The sequence below is a fragment of the Oreochromis aureus genome, linkage group 6, assembly GCF_013358895.1.
Source record: "Oreochromis aureus strain Israel breed Guangdong linkage group 6, ZZ_aureus, whole genome shotgun sequence".
NCBI lineage: Eukaryota > Metazoa > Chordata > Actinopteri > Cichliformes > Cichlidae > Oreochromis > Oreochromis aureus.
Genome location: NC_052947.1, coordinates 23195964 through 23212990, shown reverse-complemented (window position 1 = coordinate 23212990; position 17027 = coordinate 23195964). Strand labels below are relative to the sequence as shown.

Here is a 17027-nt window from a genome sequence, read left to right as displayed (position 1 = left end):
GAGCTAAACAATACACACAAGCAGGCGCGCACGTGCACTTCATTTTCTAATTGCCCGTTTGTTTCTTTCTCTCGTTTCTTCTCAGAAATGAATGTGCGCGCTCATGCCCGCGCGCACAAAACACGAGGCGAATTCCAGGATTCATTTCGAGGGAAACAAACGCGCACGTGGGGCAGACAATAGAGGGCGTGAGTGCGCTTGAAGCGGGCGAGTGTCGGTGCCTCTGAATGTTAAGCACATTGGCCCATAAGCGCTTTACACACCCCCAGCTCCTGGTGCAGCTGAGAGGCAGAGAGAAAGGGGGGCGGGAACGAGGGGTGTAGAAAGGGGAACATGTCACCCGTCTATGCAGTTTGTCAGTCTTTGTTTACTCTCCGTCAGCAATAAACTGTTCACTAATGGCTGGTGCACAGGGCTCACTCCGTCAATAATGTTATGTGTTATGGGGGAACTCCTTGCTTCCAGGCCGGGAGACAAACGGTGCTGGTTGGCTCTATAACAAACGCCCTGACTAGCTTGGAAATTAGAAATGCAAAGGTGATGTAGTAGAGCAGCAACGTGGAAATCCCGGTAGTGTTCAGTAAGCAGCGGACCGATGCTGCATTGCGCTTCTCACCGAGCAGGTCCCTCCGCTGAGAGACAACATCTCCACACCAGTGTGTGCACGTGTGTGAGTAGACTATGTAAGAGGCAAGCCAAGAAACAACCGAAACCCCTCTGAACGTTAAAAAAAAATAAATATACAAACTGAGGTAAAGACAAATCAGAAAAAGTGGTAGATAGCATTTTTACCACTTTTGATTCATCCGTGGAATTTATTTGTGTATTACAATAGAGCATTGGTTGCAGTGGTGCTTTGTGAAAGGTATACTATAGGTTACTGTTTGCGCATGCCGTGCAACTATAAATATTACAACAATTTCCCATTACGTGAGAGCGCAAAGGCTGTGTCAATTTCTGCCTCTTTCAGAAAAGAATGAATGAAGCCCTCTACACTTGCCTCTGCAAAAGAGCTGCACCAGCAGAAATATGACTGAGCGCTGGGCTGACTTGTATTAGAGCCAGATCACTCTCTTTTCTATCCGTCTCTCTTGTCCTTTGTATGAATACGTGAATAAAGATATTTCCCCACCAGGAGCTGTCAGCAGCCCAGACACCAAGCCATTTAATCTTCCTATATGACAGGAAGGGGGGTGAGGTGTGTCCCCAGTAACCGACATACACACACAGCGACCCAACACCGCCTCTGCTGCCTCTCCCGTTACAGCTCAGCGATCGAGTTACGCGAATGGGGAAAAATGTTGCAGTAGCGAAGAGAGAGAGAGAGAGAGAGAGAGAGAGAGAGAGAGAGAGAGAGAGAGACTGCAGCATTGCTGGAGACCGGAGGCAGCAGCAGTCCCGAGCAGTGCAGGTGAGAGGAAAAAAAGCCAGAGGAGGAGGCGCGTGTGGAGGAGTGAGAGAGAATGCGGGACTCTTGGAAAAAGACGCATCTACACTCGGTCCATCACCGAGACATCCATCCCGAACACGGGCTGCACAGGATTATGCTAAATTGATGCTGCACTCGGGATACCCCCCTTTTAGTCCACCAAGAGAGGCTGTGATTTTTCTATTTTATGAGAAAACACATGATCAGAAAGTCGGCTTGCAAAACACTCCTCTCTCCAGATAACTTGCGTGAAGGAATCCGACTGCTTGGCACGTTGCTCCACTGCGGGAAAAAGAGGAAAACGCAGCTGGATCTAAAGGTAAGAAAAGATCCAGTCTAGCAGGATCCCAGAGACTTGTTTCAAACAGATTTTTATTCTTTTTCTAAGATTGAGTAAATTTTGACCATCCGGAGAGCTGAGAGGCTGTTTTTTTTTTCTCTCACTCTCTCTCTTTCTTTCTTTCCTGTAGTGGTGCTGCATTGCAGTTTCGAACTGTGAAAAACGCGAGAAAAGCCTCTGTCCCAAATGTGACTGGAATAAAAAGAAGTTACAAATAGCATTATAAACTGATAAGCGCCCTTGTCCGGATAGCTCTCCGGTTTACGGAGGGAAAAGAAAGAAGTGAGGAAAAGTGGATTAATCAAATTCTGATAAATTAGTTTTATTTTTCGCAGCAGGATGGATTTTTTTATATCTCTGAGGCTTAAACAGCCCAGCAAGATAAGAGCACTGCTGCTATAGAAGTTTGAAAATAAAAATCACTGAGTATAGGAGGAGAACAGAAGAAAGGAGCCTGTGCCACTGAAGTGAACTACAGTCAGAAAGCTTTTCTCCGGACCTCAGGCAGCAGTCCACAGAGAGTGCTAGAGAAAGGGTAAGAAAGGATAAACCAAACACCCACGCCGTGAGGTACACCAGAACATAAATAAAGAAGAGACGAGTCGCAGCTACGAGGCAGACAGAGCGGGAAGGAGTGAAGTGAGAGAAAGAGAAAGAGCCATGCAGAGGCTTGGTGCAGTGCACTCCTCCGCGGCGCAGGTTCTCAGCCTCGTGGTCTTAGTGCTGCAGCTGCTGACTCAGCTACCGGGTGCCGACTCAGCTCTCCGGTACCGGGTGGCGGAGGAGGGTCCACCTGACGTCAAGATTGGCAACGTAGCCGCAGACCTTGGCCTCACAGCAGGTACAGGCAGTGGGGATGTCACCTTCGCCCTGGAGAGCGGCTCAGAGTACTTCAAGATTGACAATGTGACAGGTGAGCTGACAACCGGCCCACGGCGCATCGACAGAGAGAAACTCCCGCAGTGCCAGATGATATTTGATGAAAATGAGTGTTTCCTGGACTTTGAAGTGTCAGTGATCGGACCACTGCAGAGCTGGGTAGACCTGTTTGAAGGCCGTGTTGTCATCACAGACATCAATGACAACACACCTTCCTTCCCCTCACCTGTGCTGCAGCTCTCAGTTGAAGAGAATCGCCCCATTGGAACCCTTTACCTGCTTCCCACTGCCACAGACAGAGATTTTGGGCGAAATGGCATTGACCGTTATGAGCTCATTCAGGACGGTGGGGCTGGGTCAACTTCATCAAGACGCACAGCAGGAGGAAACCCCATTACTAGAGTAGATGGACTTGGGGACCGGAGGGGTAGAAGTGGAGATAATGGGGGAGGAGCTAGAAGCAGTGTGTTTGAACTGCAAGTGGCAGATATACCAGATGGTGAAAAACAGCCACAGCTCATTGTGAAAGGCACCTTAGACCGTGAGCAAAAAGATTCATATGAGCTTGTCCTGAGGGTTAGAGATGGAGGGAACCCACCACGTTCCTCCCAAGCTCTGCTTCGTGTTTCCATCTCTGACGTGAATGACAACAGCCCACAATTTGAGAGGTCTACATATGAAGCAGAAATGGCAGAAAATGCCCCTCCAGGTACACCTGTCCTCCAGGTTAGAGCTTCAGACCGTGATATTGGAGTCAATGGGCAAGTGGAGTACGTCTTTGGAGCTGCAACTGAGTCTGTCAGGCGACTCCTAAGGCTGGATGAAGCAACTGGATGGCTGAGTGTTCTCCACAGGATTGATAGAGAAGAAGTGGCACAACTGAGGTTCACAGTAATGGCCAGGGACCGCGGCCAGCCTCCGCGCACTGATCGAACCACAGTAGTTTTGGCTGTTCGGGATGAAAATGACAACGTTCCTGTTGTAGAGATCCGAAAAATTGGCCGGATCCCTGTACGAGACGGAGCCTCTTTAGTGCCAGAGAACGTCTTGGTGGACACACCAGTAGCTCTGGTCCAAGTGTCAGACCGGGACCAGGGAGAGAATGGAGCTGTGACTTGCACAGTAGTAGGAGATGTCCCATTCACACTCAAGCCAGCTGGTGAAACAGTGCTCCCACCCTTACCTGCAGATGACGCCTTTGACAGGTAAGATGAACAAAAACATTTAACAGTGATAACGTACACCAAATCCTGAAAAGTTAAAAGTAAAGGTGCCAGGATAAGTGTTTATTGTTAAGCATTTGCTGAACAACGCTGAATCAAAGACTAGATAATAAGTTACTTGGGCACACACTGTTAGATAATGAACCTCTATCCTAATAATAAGTCCTTGCCAAAGCATGGTGAACATTTTTTAGGGAGCACAACATAGTAAGTTATCTTTGGTAATTATGAAGTAATGAGGCATTTCAAATAAAAGTTCAATATGATACACAACTTTACTTGAGTGGGGGACAAAACATTAACAAACAGATAGAATATTAGTTAAATAACATGTGTCTATGTATCATTAAGCACCTGAATCAAAATTACAGAGTTGAAAAACAACAGCGAGGTCATTGTTTATTAAGAAAAGGGTCATATACATCAAACAATACAACTTTAAAATTCCATCAAATACAAGTAATTTGTAGCTATTTATTAACACTTGTACAGTGATTGATTCAGTTATCGAAGAACCACAGACGTGTGAAAAATCAGAGGGAAACTTGAACCCTTGATTCTTATACGGAGAGATTCTGTGGGCTCTGTCATGCTATGGAGGTCAAGTTCCTGGAACAGTTTGTTCCCTTAGAGGCAAGAGTCTCTAAAAATCAATACAAAGGTGTCCTGAGTGCTCACCTTTATTGCATGATGAAATATTTCTGTACTGATGGCCTTAATCCATAGGGCACAAGGGGTCACTAAATGGTTTATGAGTATAAAAATGATATGACTCATATGGTCTTTGTAGTAACCGCATCTCAACCCAGCACAACACCTATGGGAGATTTTGAACCATATACAAAGACGTGACTCTCTACCATTGTTATCAAAACATCAAATGTGGGAATATATATTTTTTGAATAACAATATTTAATCCCCCCATTAAGGTTTCAGACACTTGTTCAGACACAAAAGTTGTTCTAGAAGGAGCCTATCAGCTTAGTAAGATGCTTTTCTTCTTCTTTTGTAATTTGTCAACCCCCAGTTTCCATAAACTGTACACTAACGTGAAGCTACTTCTTGGCTCACTCACTGGTATCTCCTCAACATACCATATACTATACAAACCTTGAACTGTGTGAACTGTTATCACGATTCAGAATTATACAGCATATGAAAATGTATATACACCTGCTTATTCTAACACTGATAACAACACATCCATCTATATATGTGTTTTTCACAGAGAATTCAAGTGTTCTTCCATGCCAATTTCACTTAAGCTTAGTTCAAGTAGTGTCACTCATTCACTAAAGTTACAAAGTAGTGAAGCTATCTTACAATCTGTAAACTTAACGCATAAATATTCATTATAGTCAAGGGTTTTGCACTTTTAAATAATATTATTCCAGCAGTGCTGACTACAGATGTCAGTGCACTTCAGTCAGTTATAAGAATGTTCCCTTAAGGTATTGAATGGCAGGAGTGAGGGGAAAAAAAAGACAAAGCCTTCTTAGGATATTATTGTTAGTACCAGACACCTGTACAATGAGGTTAGTGGTTTTATTGAATGTAAAGCTATCCTCGACTAAAGAAATTTGTCAAAGCGGTAACGATAAGAGGTCTTCACCACATCGATACATGGTTTTAATTAAAATGTCACAATCACAGTTTCTCCAGTGCTAGTGTCCCATCGCAGATTATTGCAGTCACCCTGGAAGATGTTTTTAAATCCAATGATTATTAAAGTAGCAAATATTAGAGCTGATTGAAAGAAAAGTGAAATAATTCGGCAGATGTTAATTTTCAGGCAAAAAAAAAAAAAGAACAAGGTATTCTTTAGTCCCATCTTTTTAATTGAGTGCTTGTCTTTTTTGTTTCTAATCACTGTGATCTACGTATCTCTATGCTTTTTTTTTCCTGTTGGAGAGAACACAAGACTTTTGAGGATGTCACCTTGGGCTTTCTAAAATCAAAAGAAGTGACATTTTGTATGATATGATAATAGAACATTTCCCATAAAAATACCAAGACAATAGCCACTTAACTTTCTGCAACACCTGGTGTCTCAGTGCCAGCGCAGTTTAATAAGAAACATCATTATTTGTCTCCACTGGAGATCAGACGTATATCATTTCCCTGTAAAATGTCTATTGCATTCATGTTTCTTTTTTTTTTTTTTTCTTTTTTTTTTTACAGGAACAAGAAAAAGTACTTCTTACATACTTCTGCCTTGCTGGACTACGAGGCCACAAAAGAGTACAGTGTAACAATTGTGGCAGTAGATTCTGGCAGCCCCAGTCTCTCTAGCAACAGCTCATTGATGGTGCGAGTTGTAGATATCAATGACCATGCTCCAACCTTTGCCCAGAGTGTTGTGGAGGTCCACTTTGCAGAGAACAACTCGCCTGGCGAAAGGGTAGTCACTGTTGTAGCTACAGATGCAGACAGTGGCAAGAATGCTGAAATTGCCTACTCACTCGACCCTGCTACTAATGGACCATTTTACATAGATGCAGACAATGGAGACATTCGTACCACTGGAGTTTTGGACCGTGAGCAGCGAGAGCGATATGAACTACGGGTTTTTGCAAAGGACAAAGGCACCCCGTCTTTACAAGGCTCTGCCAGCGTTGTTGTTCAGGTGACCGATCGCAATGACAACGCTCCAAAGTTTGTTCAGGAAATCTTCACATTTTATGTAAAGGAGAATCTGCTAGCCAACAGTCCAGTCGGCATGGTCACTGTGACTGATGCTGACGAAGGTCAGAATGCAGAACTAAGTCTTTTTGTAGAGATGGATGGAGTTGATGAGAAGATGACAGGAGAAAAATCAGAGGGAGAAGATGGTAAAAAAGAGAATGAAGAGTTGTTCTCCATTGAGAACAACACTGGAACCATCTTCTCTTCTGCATCATTTGACCGTGAAAAGCTTTCCACCTACACGTTCCGTGTCCGGGCAGTGGATGGAGGTGAGCCTCGCAAAACTGCTACTGCCACCGTCTCGCTCTTTGTGACGGACGAAAATGACAACGCCCCCGCAATTACTTCTCCAGCCAACGAGTCCTACACCCTCCTACCGCCTGCTAGCAGTGCCCGCACCATTGTCAAAACTGTAACAGCCATAGACTCAGACACAGGCCCAAATGCTGATCTTCACTACTCTCTAGTAGGAGGAAATCCCTTCCGACTGTTTGAGATTGGCCACACCAATGGAGTGATCACCCTGGCAGAGCCTCTGGAGCGGCGCCACAGAGGTCTACATCGTTTGGTGGTCCGAGTGAATGACAGTGGCATCCCCTCTCTCTGTGCCACTGCACTGGTTCATGTCTTCATTAATGAGAGCTTGGCTAATGCTTCGCTAGTGGATGCACAGGTAACTTCATGTATTAATACAGTCTTTTGCTAACTGATTTCTCCCACAGAGTACATTAAAGTTAAATAACTCAAAGTACAAGATTTAATGAAACCTACTGTCCCATTTTGGTTAATGTGAACCACAATTCCACACTGTTGGTAATGATAACAAATATTGACAGCGATGGTATTGCCCCGGGGCCTACTTAAATGGCCACAATGTCTACACATTACAGTGCAGGAGACTGATTGTAGCTGTGGCTGCAGAATGAATAAATGCAGAGATTCTGCAGCCTGCATGGTGTAATTTTCAGACAGTTTTTTGGGGAAAAATGTGCTTATATTTGCCCCAGATAAAGAAGCCCATTTCTCATTTGAAGGGTACTGGCAATGCCAGCTTCTTTGTAGTTTGGAGCCTACTGGAGTGTGTTCTTTGTCCAGCATGCATTGTTATAATGCGTGTGTGGTTAAAATAACTGTTATTACTGAAGTGGTTCTCCTTTTATGGTACATTGAACTCAGAGCTGAAAGCATTAGGTGTGTGTGTGTGTGTGTGTGTGTGTGTGTGTGTGTGTGTGTGTGTGTGTGTGTGTGTGTGTGTGTGTGTGTGTGTGTGTGTGTGTGTGTGTGTGTGTGTGTGTGTGTGTAATAGAGAGAGGAAGAGTGAGAGAGAGAGAGGAGAGGAAAAGAGTGTGTTTGAGAGAGAGAGAGCATTAGAGGTAAGTATGTTAGAGAGCCAGCGAGAGAGAGATGGCCCTGTCCCAGTTTTGGCCTTGTGATACAGAATAGGTTGAAGTATGTTCATACATTTGAATAGAAGTTATTCCAGAGCCGTGTCTCTTAACTATAGACTTGAATATTAATGAGGTATAGAGTTTGCATTGTGTTTTGAAGCACACCATGAAGAAAAAAGACACGGGCAGAGATTAGGTAAAGTAAACCACTTCAAATTGTAAAGGAGTAATGTTTACTGGGAGAATAAAGAGAATCTTTAATATATAATAAATCTGTGTGGTTTTCTGAAACAGAAGACTTCACAGCAAGATCAGAGTTGGCTTGAAAGAGCCACACGGAGGTGCAGAGGTAATTGACTAGACTCAAAGACATTACCGAGATACCAAAAATAACTACAACAGTATGAGTTCAAATTTAGCTTATGCTATACTGGTGGAAATCTTTCTTTCTCCTCTGCCTCCATATTAATCAAATGAACTTCCCATTACGCTTTAAAAATGTTCAATTGAGTTATAAATGCTGGCAGGTAATAATTACTGAAACTTTATCTCTGGTGTGGAAATTGGTACTGGCACTTAATTAATTAAATTGGTTCAGTGGCCTTGTGGTTACAGTGTTTGTACTGAACTTGTGGTTTCGCCCCCCACTTGAAACTTGGGCAGGAACAGATTGTTAGATTTTCTCTGAGGAAAAGGTCTTCAGCTGTCCATGTATCATGATTTATAAGGTTTAACCTATAAATAGTAGTGAGGTAGTGAGGTGAACAGTAAGAGTAGTAAGAGGCACACATATAACAAAGCAAAAAAATGTTTAGGTCAATATGCACAACATAAAAAGTTTCACTGAACTCTACCTAACATTTGCAAAATGTTAGCTGAATCTGTAAGAGCCACTTTATAATGCAGGTGCACCTTTTGCAGACTCTACCTCGATCTATGTTTGTTGTAGTGTATTGCTTCCCTGGGTGGGAAGATGATTAAAAATGAGACAGTTGGAGAATATATATGATTGCCAACTGAGAAATGTAAACTTTAACTAATTTCTAATTTTCTGTTATGTTAGTATAGCTATTTTAGACAGTTGCATAGCAACTACAGTAAAACTGTGCTTAACATGCCCTCTGAGTAATCTAAATCCTTGTATTGAACCACACTTAAAGCTAAATGTTGTGTTTTAGCAAGGGAAAAACATCCTGTATTCTCTCAGCTTGAAAGTTTTGACTCACCTCATGTGGAGACAATTTGGCATCCAGATATCTTTTCGAACAAAGTCAAACAAATGAGTGCAGACAGAGGGTGAATGACTTTATCACAAGGGAGTAAACAGAACACCTTATGCATTCAACACTGAAAAATAAAAATATATTTAAAAAAAACAGGAAATCAAAAAGATGAGAATTTAAAAAGATCATGAGGTAAGTGATGAAACAATAGCAGGGCAGGAAAAATTAGCTGCAGTATGCCTAAATGACCGTGCCACTGAATCAAACAATAGGGTGTAATATATCCAAGCTGATATAAAAGCTGTCTGTGATTACAATATGCATAGTTTAGTGTGACTGTAAGGAGGAACTTGAAGGAGTAATTGAGTAGAAGTCATTGAAGAGAGAATACCTCCATCTCATAATGAAGTCAAACTGAGTGGTGGATGGATGCCAGATGCAATTAGGGAACGAAAACGGCTGCTGCTGCAGTAGCACCGCGGCAGAAAATTACCCCAGTCTTTTCTGTCCAACATTACTGCGAGAGCCACATGTTGGATAATTATCTGGAATATCATTCTGCAGAGTTTGAGGTGAAAGAAGAAAGAATTTAGTTGTGAGATTTTAGACATGACTGGCATTTGGGAACCCTCAAGTTACATCAAAAGTGTGATCTACTGTGAAGTTCATTTTCACATTCTGACCAATTGTATTTTATCTCAGTTCATACATATATATATATGTATATATTTTTTTTAATCTTAAAAATGTAAGATTTTTTAAAAAGCAGAAAAAGAGCTTTCTGTTGCTATTCTGTGGTGTGAATTTATTGAGCCCCAGCCAGGATTGAGTACTTTCCAAGTATCGGCCAGTTGTGTGCACTCCTTGTCTGGATGCATCAGTATCTGCAGTGACATGCTGATAACTGAATCCTTGGAGAGTAGAACAGATAGATGCTAATGTTAGGTCCAGCTAGAATAAAGCTCATGCAGCAGAATGGAAGATTCCTCTGGGATTTTGGGATGCGTCACAAGGTTGAATTCAAATGTAGGGGTAGAGTTGGCAGCTCATACTGCTGAACACTTGGGGCATCTAGTGTTCTAGTGCAGGTATGCTGTACCCATACCTGCATACAGCATGCATATCTGCACTTGGATGACAATACATGGGCTGTCTCATCTCCTCACATGCACACACACGCACACAGACACAGAGGAGTTGATTCACAAGCATACACCTTGCACCATTTCATGTTTTTTGCCATCACATATGCCTGTGTGAGCACTCAAACACACACAGACTTGGTGGCTGCACCATCACATAGTGGTATCTGTACATATGACACACCATCGCAATGTTCTCTTTGTTCTGCACGCACAATACAGCAGACAGTGCAGGGGATGTGCTATGCCAGAGACGCCCAGTAGAATGAGAATGGAAAGGAATACTGCAGGCAAAAGAACAGTGGGGCTGATGGGAGAGCGGAGCCTGGCAGAGAGGCCCTCTGCAGTGGAAGCAGAATACTGGAATAGAACCAACACAACTCAGTGAAAAACAATGAAACTTAACCCTGATAGATGGGGATAAAACAACGAACTACAACACTGCCAGGCTTATTCTTAGCTCATGGATAACAAAAGGAATGCCTCTGTATAAGTAAGCCTTATATGCCTTTTGTAGTACAATGAGCAAGTTGCACAGTGCAGCTGTATGAGCAGAATTTTCTGCAGTATTACTAACACTGCAGGTTATGCCATATTTTTTTATTGAGCCATCTGAAGCCATGAGGGCTCATATTTAACTTCTCTTTCTCCCATTCATCCTTGCATACTTTATTATCTAACATTCTTAAGCAGCAGGCGGCAGGAATTACATGAGTCAGTAGTTTTTTGCCTAGATGGGTCAAAGAAATTGTCGTTGAGCTCTGTGACAAGGTGTCGGGATTGCTGAATGAGTTGTCTCTCTAACAGCTTACACTCTCTGCGGGCATGTGTAGGTGCACGAATAGATATCACTGTGCTCATATCTGTCTAAATTTGTAGTGCATCTAAATAATGATTCTGCCTACAAAGCTGGTTTGTATTGATTAGCCGTATTTAAATTCATGAGTCTACCCCATATTATCAGCAGGGCTGTGCAGACCAGAACACCACAGCCTCATTGTCTCCTGTCGAGCAAGGCTCCATATCCACTAATGGCTGTGTTTGTGTTTCAGCATAACCCACTTTCTTATAATGATCCTTTTATTAGTGTACAAGCTCAGAGCATGTCTGAGCTTCAGTCCTGTATATGTGTTCATAAAGGAAGATAATTGTTAGATCTATCTTAAGCCCAGAGACAAAATATGTGCAATATGCTGTATATTGAAATGGATTAGCGTGGATTTACCTTGTAACAAAACCATTATGCTAAACAGAACAAACTTGAGACCTTAAAGTGTGGAAAAAAATGGCTCTAAAGACGATTCCACAGAGCTCACATATTTACAGTAGCCCCCTTATTTGTCTAACTGTCCAATTCGCAGTGCAAAAATTGTGATACCAAATCCTTAAAAAATCCATGCCTACGCTTTCATTTACAATAGGGACATTGTTCATTGATGAGACAGTAGATGAGTTTGCATTCAGAGGGTGTATTCATAATGTGTCTCTTGGATTTATTTTCACATTTACTGACTCTTTTTCCTACTTTTCCCATTCCTAACTGCCCATGAGCTCAATGTCTAAAGTTTCATTTTATTCTTTTAATCAGCTTTAAACAGCATAATCCCAGATTTTTTCTCTACCACTGCAGAAGATGCGAGATCACAAGTGAAGAATTGCAGGCACAACTTGAAATGCTGCAACTGGGAAGCAAGAGCAATTATATATTTAGTGACACCCTATGTGTCTGGGAATAATGGAGAGCTCTCACACTAAAACACAGTGTAATTAAGATGACGATGCTGTTTGATGTTTCTCTGTGGCTCACCCCCACTGTGTCTTCTTTTTACAGTTGCTGCTCTGAACTTTTTATTGATGGTTTGTCTCTGCATTCCTTTTCCTTCTTTACTCTGCATTTGCATCTTATCTTTCTCCCTATTCCCTTCCTCCCCAGGTGGCCCGAAGCCTGATGGCTCCGCTGTCACTAGACATTGCAGGGGACCCAGACAGCGAGCGTGCGTTAGGCAAGCAGCGCCTCAGTGTAGCAATTGGTGTCCTGGCAGGAGCGGCAGCAGTGATCTTGGTTATTCTTCTGGTAGTCACAGCTCGGCAGTGTGGTGCTCAGGGTAAGAATGGCTATGAGGCCGGCAAGAAGGAGCCAGAGGAAGACTTCTTCGGTCCCACGGGGGCACAGCCACAGGTTGGCCGGGGTGGGGGATCAGATCGCGGACGCAAACCTCGGCGGGACAAGCGCAGCGGAAGCAGTGGCAATGGGCCTGGAGGAGGCAAGTCAGACAGAGCCCTCTACAGTGGTATAGTCACAGTCAATGGGCTGCGTCGCCATGCCAATGATGATGATGAGGAGGATCTGAGCAGTGCTAGTGAGCGCCTGGCAGCTCGTTACTGTGCTGTGGATGGTGACCCTGGAAGCCCGCGGATGGGCGGTGGAAGGAGGCATCAGTCAAGCCCAGATCTGGCCCGGCACTACAAATCCAGCTCGCCCCTCCCCGCAGTGAATCTTCAGCCTCACTCACCTCCAGCAGAGGGAAAGAAACACCAGGCAGTCCAGGAGCTGCCTCCCTCTAACACCTTTGTAGGCAGTGGTGGGTGTGTGGGAAGTGCTGGTTCCAGCAGCAGCAGTAGTGGAGGCAGTGGCAATGCAGATGCCATGTCCCTGGGATCTGACCAGTGCTCAGAGTACGGCTGCCAGACTGGAAACAAGTACAGCAAACAGGTAGGCGCTCTGGATAAGAATATTCTTTTGACTGGTCCCTCTTTATAACTCTGTCTTAAAAAATCTCAGTCAGCTCTTTCTGTCTCTTTGTCTCTTTGTCCGCTCTGTGGCTCCTGATCTCCTCCTTTTCATCCCTGGCTTCATGTCTTCTTATTCACACATCTGCTGACATACTGTACTGCACACCCTGTCGCTGATGTCTAAACACCATTTTATCTCCACAAAATAGCTGTCAGTGTGTGTGTGTGTGTGTGTGTACACTTACGTACTTTTGTGTGTCTGTGTCAGCATACTAAGCCTATGAGCAGTATGACGGTAGCCTGCTGTCAGACGCATTCGCTCCATGTCAAACATCGGCCCTCTGTTTAGCAAGATCTACTACAGGGCACATACATCAAGCTCATACTGTAGCCAAAGAGTACGTGAATGTGCATGATTGTGTGTATATGTGCGCACGCACACGTGTGTGTATGTGACACCGTGTGTATGAACCCCTGAGGAGATCAGTCGGAGTAAAAACAGAGAGGGGTGTGGGTGAATAGTTGCTTCCAGCAGGGTAATTGGTCATTTTGTGTTTCTGTTTCCCTTGTCAAGCTGTTATCTTTCTTCCATTTAGCATATATGTTTATCCCATAAACAATATCAGTCATATAGTTAATGGATGCAATGGCTTTGGTGTTCAATCCAAGCGCTGCAGTTAAAAGCTGAATTCCTGCTGATAAATAAATGCACCATAGAGATGGTCACTCACCCCTCCACCCACACACGTATACACGCTCACAAATACACAGACACAGTCACTATCTATCATCACGGGCACACTGACACAGCAGGGTCTCCGGACTCCGTAGGGAGTGCGCCCACGAGTGATATTTGAGTGACAGCTAACCCTTCTTAAAGAGGCGGCATCTCATTTCCTTGACAGACAACTCTACATTTATCCTCCACGTGGTGAGAAAAGTGCTGATGTGGTCATTAAAAGGGAAGGAGAGCAGCTTCTTAGGCTAATCAGTTCATACATGGGCTCTCTGATCCCGCTCAGTGCGAGCGCACACATGCACACACACACACAGGAACACTCACACATATGCATACGCACACAAACTGCAGAGGTTAATCCATTACGGATTCAATCCTCTTAATCTGCCATTCCCAGGGAAAGAAAATGCTTACTGGGAGAGTTTGGTGTTCATGCTTATGTGCACTCAAAACATGCCAGAGCAGAGAGAGACTCACCCAGACACACAAACTGACAGAGTAATGAATTATTGATCGGATGTGGTAATTAACTCCCATGCTGCAGTGAGGTTTGCCCCCTCCCCACCCAAGCCGACCCCCAAAAAATCCAACACCCAGTGGTTTCATACACAGTGTGTGTGTGTGTGCTGGCTAAGATTTCGGGCGCTCATGCGTGACTTGGTTTCGCTTACATGTCAAAATTTGTTAACTCAAACAGTTTAGTGACATGAGCAGGTTTTTGTTTGTGGGTGCCTGTCACTTTGCTTGCGGTACTGTTTATTCCATGAAGGCATATGCATTTTATACATGAGTGCAAGTGAGAGATAGACTCTGGGAGTAATAGGTGGTGTGCATGTGCCAGATGTAGGATTTGCGATGCCAACAGAAATTGGAATAGAATTAGATCAGGAGTGGGTGAGAATTACAGAAGGTTAGGAGGGGGAAAAAGATGGAGTAAACGAGATGGGGCAGAACCTCTGCATTTCAAAGCTACTTTACTGGGTCAGTGAAAATATTAAAAGCTGTTCATTTGAAGTCAGCACATCATCAGACCAACTCGGATGCTCCAAATAGGGGGGGGGGAAACAATAAGTGAAAAAAAGCAAGCAATAAAAGAGTGGGCATCATGAATAAAGTGCAAGATTGCATCAAAGAGGAAACAAGATGACAAGACAGCTCAGTTAATAGTGTTGGATTGTTTTTATGTAAATTGTTCACTGAGGAGTAGGGAGAGAGAGAGTGGGAAAGATATCTGTATACGGATGGAAATGGTGAGGGAAAAAATGGTGAAAAAACAGAAATGTGATCTAAATGACTAGATATTTAACTAATTTCCACAAAAAGTGTGTGTGTACAGGTGTGTGTTTGTGTTTGGGGGGGGGGGGGGTCTAAGTCAGTAATAGAAAAATTATAGAGCTTCAGTACCAAACTTCTTCTTCTTCTTCTTCTTCTTGCTCGCCACAGTTGATCACCTGCCTCCATCTCACCCTGTCTCTAACATCCTCCTCTGTCACGCCGACCACCTGAATTTCCTTGTCCACTATATCCATGAATCTTGTCTGTCTTTTTCCTCTTTTCCTCCTGCCCAGGAGCTCCATATTCAACATCCTTTCCCCAACATACCTACTATCCCTCCTCTGCACATGTCGAGAGCATCTCAGCCTCAGACTTTGTCTCCAAAATGGTCAGCCCATGCTATCCCCCTGATATACTCATTTCTAACCTTGTCCATCCTGGTCACATCTTAACATCTTCAACTCTGCCACCTCCAGCTTGGCCTCCTGTCATTTTGTCAGTCTCCAAACCATGCATCATAGCAGCTCTCACTAACACCTTCCCCTTTCACTCTTGCTACTATCTTTCGGTCACAAATCATCCCTGACACTTATCTCCACCCACTCCACCCTGCCTGCACTCTCTCCTTCACCTCTCTTACGTGCTATCCAGCGCTTTGGAGGTTGGTTGAGCCCACGTATTTAGACTTGTTTACCCTCGCCACCTCTACTCCTTGCAACTTCACTTTTACACCTGCAGTGGACAAATTGTAAGAAAGACGATAGGAGTATGTTTCTCCAAGAAAAGAGAGGTAGGGAAAGCGGGGAGTAAAGATAGAAGAGAAGGGAGAGAGAGAAAGAGACAGGTCTGGTTTGGGTGGCAGCCAGAGACTGAGAGTGGACTGCTGAGATGTGGGTCATCAGGATACCCGTTGGCATCAGGACACATTAATGATCACAGCAGTCACATGGCACTGCAGTCAATATGGGCAAAGTGGCCTCGTTCCACCCTTTAACTCCACCACACACACACAAAATGCACAATTCATCACAACAAGGTTCCTCCTGTCTGTTGTTCTCAGTCACCCACAATTAAAGGTTATCAAACTTAACAGTTATGTTCCAGTTTTCTTTGGTTTTCATCCTTTTTGCAGAGTGTAACTTAATCTGAAAGAGAGCTTTGCACTTTTCACTTTTTCACTTTTCTCCCCTTTTAACTCTCACTCCCTCTCACTCAGTCTCCAACTTTCTTTGCCATATGCCAGGCTATAAATCTGAACACCCCGTCGCTGGTACCCTTGCATCTTCCATGCGCCACACTGACCTCCGAGAATAAATCGACTCAGCATTTTCGCTAGTGCGACTTCTTTTACTGTAGTGTGCACTTTCTCTCTTGCTGAACCCAGCGGGTGTGCGGGGGCGGGCGAGAGCTCGGTGCCACAAAGGCTGAATCGAACCAGTCACACATCATCTTAAACCCATGCACACACATTCAGTCCAAGTCCAATCAATGCCCTGTTAACAAGGCCAAGACTGCAGTGGAAACAGGTGGGTTGACGGCGCAGTTTTTTGCGCACTGCACATTTCTGCAACACTTGGTGAAGGTCACTGTTAGACTCTCACAACACGGGGCACTTGTTTTGGCACAGCAAGGGTAGGCTCTGGAGGTGAGTTTGTGGTGAACAGGACTCATCCGGCCAGTCTTGTCAATCTAATTGGACTGTATGGACGGGTGTGGGTGGAGAGATTAGGTCTACTGGATTATAAAATTGAAAAGCAGCTTTTCATTTCAGCAAAATCCCTCCAGGATTAAATATGATGAGCCTCTGTCACAGACTCAGATTCATGCATGCCACATGAATGCATCCGCACATACGCCCCCTGTGATAACATGCAGCGTGCATTTGGGTCGTAGAGGTGAAGGTACTGTCATCCAGAAACAAACAGAAACACACACACACACACACACACTGTCCCCTCCCTGTCGCTTTG

The 17027-nt window shown here is 44.0% G+C and overlaps 1 protein-coding gene across 1 annotated transcript in view; it reads left to right on the top strand.

Moving 5' to 3' along the window:
- Positions 1-1411: 1411 nt before the first annotated feature.
- pcdh7a (protocadherin 7a) overlaps positions 1412-17027 on the top strand; it is a 40409-nt gene continuing 24793 nt past the window's right edge. Inside the window, exons 1-4 of the mRNA XM_031747050.2 lie at positions 1412-1748; positions 1900-3853; positions 6054-7230; positions 12244-13023. Of these exons, the coding sequence (XP_031602910.1) occupies positions 2430-3853; positions 6054-7230; positions 12244-13023 (3381 nt within the window). The 5' untranslated portion in view covers positions 1412-1748; positions 1900-2429. The remainder of the gene's footprint in view (positions 1749-1899; positions 3854-6053; positions 7231-12243; positions 13024-17027) is intronic.